Source organism: Terrapene carolina, unplaced genomic scaffold, assembly GCF_002925995.2.
Source record: "Terrapene carolina triunguis isolate 2854851 unplaced genomic scaffold, T_m_triunguis-2.0 Scaffold30614, whole genome shotgun sequence".
NCBI lineage: Eukaryota > Metazoa > Chordata > Testudines > Emydidae > Terrapene > Terrapene triunguis.
This window is the reverse complement of record NW_020694965.1, coordinates 18,633-26,376: the sequence shown is the minus strand read 5'-3', so window position 1 is coordinate 26,376 and position 7,744 is coordinate 18,633. Positions and strand designations below refer to the sequence as shown.

Here is a 7,744-nt window from a genome sequence, read left to right as displayed (position 1 = left end):
AGCTCCAGCTCCGGGAGGGAAGTGGGGTTAGAGCAGGGGGGCTGGGATTATTTTTTTTACAGTGCAAATATTTGTAATCAAAAATAATATCAAGTGAGCACTTTGTATTCTGGGTTGGAACTGAAATCTATATATTTGAAAGTGTAGAAAACATCCACAGATATTGAAATAAGTGGTATTCTATTATTGTTTAACAGTGGGATTAAAACTGCGATTAATTTTTGTAATCGTTTGACAGCCTTAGTAATAATTATTACCCTGAGATCTTACATAGCACCGTACACCCGAAGATCCCAAAGCCCTTGGCTCTCTATACAGGGCTCACTTGCCCACCCCTGAAATGCAGCCACCTCTGGGGTGGAACATGGCAGCTGTTTAACACAACACCATGGCACCCCAGTTGAGGTCAGGAAGTGAAGGGGAATGTTGCTGGCAGTTATGTAGCCCTGCCCAGATTCCATTGTCTGGCTGGGCTGCAAGACTGTCTGCTGGGTCGATTTCCTGGGCCCGTTCCAGAGCATGTCCGGCCACTGAAGCAGTGAGATTTCTTCCCCTTCCTTGCAGCTGGCGGAGGTGAAAGCATCGGAGAGGAGCCTCCGTGTCCGAGTGAAGAGTCTGACCAATGAGCTGGCCTTATACAAGAAAGGGTGAGGGATGCCAGCTGCTGTAGGCTGGATCAGTACTCTAGGCGGGGTTGAAGCAGATGCTTTTCATTCACCTGTCTAAGGATCCCGGCCCCTCTGTTGACACTTGAGCCCAGGTTTTGCCCATTGGTCTTAAAATACTGGTCCCCTGGTATTGGCGGATCGCTGATACTACAGAGGAAGGCTCAAACCCCCATAATGCATCTGGCTAATTGGGTAATGCTGGAAGATTCCTTCCCGCACTCTGCAGGGATCGTAATATGTCCTGAAACTTGAGATCTCCTGGTAGGGGACAGGGGAAGGAGGATGGTGGACATCAGTCCTTACCCACGGCCGTCTTGAAGGGTCAGTGGGGCTTCTGCAGGGCAGAGCCAGCCCTCGTGGTTGCATCTTTTTGATGGCACCTAGGGACACAGAATGTAGGTCACGCTTGTGAGCTGGGGGATTGTGTCCTGGAAAGCAGTCACCCTGAAAAGCATCAAGGGGCCATGGTGGGAACCAGCTAACCAGGAACTCTCAGGGCGATGCTGGGGCTAAGCGGGGAGCGTGACCCTTGGCGGTATAAGCGGGGGGATATTGAGGAGGAGTGGGGCGGTAGTGCTATGTCTGTATCCAGCATTAGAGAGCCCATCCCTGGAGCACGGGTCCCGTTCTGGTGTCCACACATCCAAAAATTAGACAGGATTCGGAAAGCGCCATGAGAACGAGCCGAGGGCTGGGAAACCTGCCTGTGAGCATGAGACGGAAGGTGCTGGATCTGTTTAGTTTATCCCCGAGACGGTTCAGAGGTGACGCAATCCCCATTTGTCAGCACCTCCCTGGGCAGGTGTGACGAGCCGCTGGGGTTCCCAGAGCTGTGAGTTACTGTGCTATCCCTCTCGGCCTCAGCAAGTGGGAGTTTTGCTGCTGCTAAACTGTGTTTGCTCCCTGGCACACTGGCATCTCTGCCCTGCCAGCAAACTCACCCGGGCTCTGCCAGTGAACCCCCATTCCCAGGTTCCTCAGAGATGTCTCTCTGCAGCGCCCCCTTTCCTCCTTACTGGTATGCTCACAAAACCTTACACAGCTGCTTGTTACCTTACTGGGGTTAACAAACCCTCTGTTTCAATCCAAGCTCTGAGCTGGGGTTATAGGAAAAGTAAAACAAGTGGATTAAGAAAAGGACACAGGTTTAAGTGATACCAAGTATAAGGCAAAGACACAAATGGTTCCAAAGAAACAGAAGTAAAAATACGCTTCTAAGACTTCAGTCTAACTTAAGCAACTAAAGTCCTTTGTTCAAGAAGTTTTCTCACCCATCTTCCTTCAGCCTGGCTGCCCAGGTTCTCTCCCGCTCTTGTTAGAGCCAGTAACCCTTGGGAACCTGCTCTTCGCAGAGTAAGCCCAGACACCGTTTCTCTGCTGGGGCATAGATGCCAGGCTGTCTTCTCCCTGCTCGTTAGCTTTGTTTACCTCATATGTATATGAACGTGTGTTGCCTCTGCCTGGCCACCAGGCTGGTCAGACAACAAATACACGTTCCTTTGTCTTAGGGCAGATTGGGCTTACGCATTGCTCGCCAAACACCTTTTCGGGACGTTCTAATGCACTTTGATAACCCTTCGTTCCCCCACCACACCCTGGTTTTCAGGGCCAGCGTGTTACCAGTTTGTGAGTGGTACCTCCCATGGCACCAGTTAGATACAGATCACCTGGTCTGTGCAGTGAGTTTGTCAGGGCTGGCAAGAGCTGCCGGCACAGAGCAGTGAACCTGTGGCACAGGGGGACTTTCTGAGAGCGGAGGCTCTTCAGTCCAGCAGACAAAGGCAGAACAAGATCAATGGCTGGAGCTGAAGCTAGACAGATTCAGGCTTGAAATAAGGCGCCAGTGTTTAACGGGGAGGGGAATTGACCATTGGAACGACTGACCCCGTGTTGGGGATAGGGAGTGCTCCGGGGCTTGGAGACAGTGGACATCTCTGCTCTAGCTCGACTGTCAGATCTGGGCTGGATGCAGGGATACCTGGGGGGATTCTGTGGCCAGTGTGATGCAGGAGGCCAGATTGGATGACCCGAACGGGCCCCTGTGTCCTTCACGTCCAGGACTGACTGCTCCCTCCTGTTTTTCCAGGCGCTTGACCCCCACCGGCCCATCCCCTCAGAACCGATCGGCATCCTCCCGCGGCTTCAGTCACGCTGCCCCAGGCCGGAGCAGCGCTGCGGCCATGGCCCGAGAGGAGAGGCGCTCCACCTCTGGGGAGCGCTCCAACTCCCGGGAGCGTGGCGGGGCCTGGCCGATGAACCGGCCACGCTCCACGTCCAGAGAAGGGCGCGGCGGGAGCCAGACCCGCCTCCCTCGCCAGTCACCATCACCCACAGGTGAGGGGGTAGAAGAGGAGCCATTGGGCAGGTTCTCTGCCCAGATCACAGGGCCTGGGGACCCTAGGTTGGCCTTGAGCACTGTGGGAGTGCCCTGTCTCCGACAGAGATGTCTCCAGGCAAGGTGAGAACCTTGGTCACATGCAGTGATGTGAGGGAGGTAGCAATCCCCTTCCCCCCCATTCCAGTCCCTGCAGCTGAATCCTGAACAGTTTGGAGGGGCGGGGAAGATCCCAGGTGTGGCAGCAGCAACCCCCGCCCTTGACCCCGCTGCCGGTCTCCCCTTTCCCAGGCACCCGGCCGCCGCGCTTCGACCCCACGGCCTTTGTGAAGGCCAAAGAGCGGAAGCAGAAGGAGGCCGAACTGAAAAAGTAAGTTCCTCCCCTCCACCCCCCGAAGATCAGGGTGTCCCTGGGGGATGTACGGGGCCACGTGTTTCCACCTCTAGCTGCCGCGTTCAGTGGCCCCTGTGCTGCCTGGGAAGCGGACTCCTGCCAGCGCCCTGGTGGGCACGTCCCCCCCCCCCGAATCTGAGCCCTTCCGCGATCCTTGGGGAGGCAGGGTGTTGGAGCCACAAGGGTTAATCAGGAGGCATTGACACGGCTCCAGTGGCAGGAACGCCAGGTGGTATCTGAAACTCACCGAGATCTTGGAGCCCCAAGGCCCATTTAAGGATCCCGGCCTGTTTAGCAAGGGCGGGGGCGTCAGCCTCGGGGTCCCAGTCCCCTGCTTCCCTCCGGTCCCCCTGTGGTGTCCCTTCCCTTCCTGCCACGAGCTGCATGCCTGCTGCTGCGCTGCACCCAAGAGGTGGCTGCGTTTCAGGGGCGGGCAGCCTGTTTTGGCAAGGAACCTTCAGGTCGCGAGATGCCTGCTTCTGTGCATAACCCTCTTCCCTTGGGCGCAGCCAGCGACGGGTCCGGCGTGGCGCCGGTGATGCGCCGCCCGGCAGCTGGGGCCGCTCCAACTCCCGGGGCCTGGCAGCCTTCAGCGGAGACAGCCTGGGCAGGAGTCGCGGACGCAGCTCGTCGGGTACGTCCTGGGACCGGAAATGTCTCCGGGGTGGGTTATTGTGTTGGGCTTGCCACTGCCTGGGAGCCCCATGGCCACGTCCCCCAGCCCCTGGGCCATCCCTTCTCCGGGGACCAGCTGATCAAGGCTGGAGCAGGTGTTGGGAGAGTCCGTGCTTCCCCAGTGAGGTCATTGTAGGAGTGCGGTGGTTTGTGTGTGGGAGGGTTTGGGGGGCAGGGATGCTGGTTTGGGGACCCCCCCAAGGACTGAGCTCCCCTTTACTGTCTCCCACTCCCACAGTGGAGAGCTTCCGCAGCCGGCGCTCTTCAGCAAGCTCGGGCAGCGAGGCAGATGATTACTCCGAGCCAGTACCCCTAAGGTAACGAAATCACAATCTTCTACTGGGACGGGAGAGCGGGGGGGCTGGGAGCCAGGACGCCTGGGTTCTCTCCCTGGCTCTGGGAGGGGAGTGGGATCTAGTGCTTAGAGCAGGGGGCTGGGAGCCAGGACTCCTGGGTTCTCTCCCTGGCTCTGGGAGGGGAGTGGGATCTAGTGGTTAGAGCAGGGGGCTGGGAGCCAGGACACCTGGATTCTATCCCATTCTGCCACTTACTTGCTTCGGCAAGTCATTTTGACCCAACTTTTGAGACGTGATCTCTGATTTGGGGCCTGATTATTGGAGGATTGAGCAGCCACAGCTCCCATTGCCTCTGGCTGGAGCGCAGGCCACTCAGCACTTGTGCACGCCACGCTCGGGGCGCCAAGGGTGGGCACCCGCAGTTGGAGGCCTCTCTTGGAAGCTGGGCCTGTCCTCTGTGCGCCAGGCCTTCCTGCGGGGTGGGAGCTGGTGGCTGTGGGGACTCCGGAGATGCCAGCGACTAGAGATTGACGCCTGGGGGCACGGGAGCTGGCTTACCCCGGAGCTGCCACAGTGGGGCCCTGGTGCCGCATAGGGAGGTGTCTGAGCGGCACGGCTCCCAGAACAAGTGCCTGGCCTCTCCAGCATAGCACACCCCTGCTAGCCACGGGAGCAGGGATCCGAGCCTGCAGGGCACTAACTGGCGGAGCGCTGCCCCATCACCGCTGCCTTGTTCCCTCTCTTCGGCAGGGGCAGGCGGCGGGCCCCCCGAGGCAGGAAGCCCTTGAGTTCCTCCTCCTGGAACGGCCCCAGCGGGGTAAGTGGTTCTTTGTCAGGGCGCCTCTCAACTAGCCTGGGTGGGAGGTTAGCCGGGGCCCAGCCCTGACTGCTGCAGCCGGGGATCGGGGAGGGGCCGTGCTGCAGCCGGGGGGGCCCTCCGGGCAGCAGGCATCTTGCTCCAGATCTCCGTGTGTGTCAGGCGAAGGTGGCTGCCCCCGGGGCCGGCTTGGCCTGTTCTCTGTGGGGGCAAAGGCCATGCTGGAGCCCCTGGGTCTCTCCCTGCTGAGAGCCACTGGCTGGGGACATGATTCCTCACTGCTCCATGGGGTGCTCCAGCCAGAGTGGGGCCACGCGGAGACAAAGGGTTCCCTTCCCCTCCTGCAAGAAGCCGGCTCAGTGCTCCAAGTCGCCGCCGGCTGGGAGAGGCTGGGGCCGTGGGGGGTGCCGGGGTCTCCCACCCCACCCAGCTACCTCAAGGCAGCGCCTCTGCCTTCAGTGCTAAATGACCTGAGTAGGTCAGAGAGCACGGGGCGAGTCTGGGAAATGGAGACCGAGGGGAAGGGAAGGGGCTGTGATGAGGGAGGGGCCTAGTGGTTAAAGCAGGGGTTGGGTGCCTGGACTCCTGGGGTCTATCCTCAGCTCTAGGAGCGGAGTGGGGTCGCATGGTTAGATCACGGGGGCCAGGACTCCTGGGTTCTAGCCCTAGCTCTGGGAGGGGAGTGGGGTCTAGTGGTTAGAGCAGGGGGGCTGGGAGCCAGGACAGCTGGAGGCTGTTCCCACCTCTGCCGCTGACTTGCTGTGGTCCAGAGCCCAGGTGTCCCGTTTCCCCTGCACCCTGGGAATAAATGTGTCAGCAGGGAACAGGACTCTGTCCCAGTCAGCGTCTCCGATAGCCCTGTTAATTGCTGGCTGAAGAGTGGCGCTGGCTGGGACGGGGACAGGCCGGGGGGACCCAGCTGGGCAGCCCAGAGGAGACGACCCTGCAGCTTTCTCCTCCCCCTGCAGGCTCCTCGAGCGGATGCCGGGCGCAGGAAACGCCTGGCCAGCACCCCCACCGCGAGCAAGCGAGCGGATAAAGGTGAGCTGGTTAGGAAGAGGGCTGTGTTGCAGTGTGGGCCCAGCAGGGGGCGCTCTCCCCTTGCAGTCAGTGCTGACCCCAGTGCCCTGTCATGGCACTAGCAGTTGCTGCTGTCATCTGGATGCCTCATGTCACTCAGTTTGTCCCCACCACGGTTACTGAGGCCTCTGGCCCTTTTCCCATGAGCCTGGCTCCTAACCCCCGTGTGCTGCCAAATTCCATTTGCCCTGGAGCTTCGCTGAACAAGCTACTTTCACTCCCACCCCCGATATAAACAGCTGCCACACTCCGCCCCAGAGGTGGCTGCATTTCAGCCCCAGGCAAATCCTCCTGGAGCAGCCCAAGGTTCTCTGCAGATGATGGTTTCTTCGATCCCTGCACACGTGCCCTGTCTTCCCCCCCTCAACCTCTCCTCCCTCAGAAGTTCCCTCTCCAGACTTGGCTCCCCTCCGCCCGGCCTTGAGCTCTCTTATCCTGCTCACAGGGCTGGAGAGAGGTCCCCTGTTGAGCAGTTCCCCACTCCTGTGGCTGTGGCGCTCGTGGTCCCGGCTGGCCAGGGGACCGGGGACTAGAGTGCGGGGCTGGCCTGGCGATCGCAGGGCCCAGCCGACGAATGCTCGTCTCCTCCGACAGAGAACCTGTACGATGAGCCATCGGCCGACCTGTCCGAGATCGACGCCCGGCTGCAGGCCCTGCAGGAGTACATGAACAACCTGGACACCAGGACGTAGCCAGCGGAGTGTGGGAGAGGGAGGGCGGGCACGTGGCCCAGGCTCGGAGCCCTCCACGCTGCTCGCAGGGGGACCTGGAGAGGGGGGCCAAGCGACCAGGCCTTGGAGCCCTCCCTGCCGCTCCCATGGGGCCGAGCCAAGATCTCTCTCCCCCATAGGGACTCTTTGCCCTGCTGTCTCTGGGCTCTACTCCAGGCTGGACAATAGAAGATTAGCAAGGTGGATCTTTGGGAGAGGGGGCTCAGGATCTTAGTTCCTCCCTAACTTGTTCCCATCAGAAATTCCCATCCCCACGGGCTGGACAGAAGGCAGGTGGCTTTGTAGTTGTACCCAAGTGCCCAGGAGCAAAGGATCATGGGACACTTCCTCCTGGGAGTGACTCCCTTCACATTGGTGGCAGCTAGGGGGCGCCTGCCCCACTTTGGCTTGTGGATTTCTGACCCCTCGGGGAAGGGGGGGGCCTGTGGAGTGGAGGGTCCTATGGAGAACTCTGAGCTCAACAGGCTGATGGGACCCTCTTCCAGCCCCCCCTTCTCTCTCCTGTTTAGCTCAGTTTTAGCAGCCTGGGCCGGCCTTGGCCTCTCAATGCCGACAGTGCCGAGCTGGGATGAGAGGATCCTCCGGGCCCCCTCGACCCGCCCTTGGGCTGCTGAAACCCCGGGGCGGATCCCAGCCCTTCACAGCTGCAGCCTCGGCCTCGGAGCCTGACCATCCCCCACGGGCAGCTTCCCAGCTGTTCCAACCTCACAGCAGAGCCTCCGGGAGGCTGGAATCCTGCGATCCGTGG

General features: G+C 60.0%; 1 protein-coding gene across 1 annotated transcript; it reads left to right on the top strand.

Annotated features, from left to right (window-relative positions):
- Positions 1-536: 536 nt before the first annotated feature.
- Positions 537-7,247, top strand: LOC112109742 (coiled-coil domain-containing protein 61-like; the record flags this gene model as incomplete). Its single annotated transcript, XM_026662830.2, has 8 exons — positions 537-647; positions 2,755-3,002; positions 3,295-3,373; positions 3,907-4,031; positions 4,311-4,389; positions 5,119-5,185; positions 6,154-6,226; positions 6,860-7,247. Coding segments are annotated over 8 exons (880 nt in total), but the record flags the coding sequence as incomplete, so codon positions are not given.
- Positions 7,248-7,744: the final 497 nt, after the last annotated feature.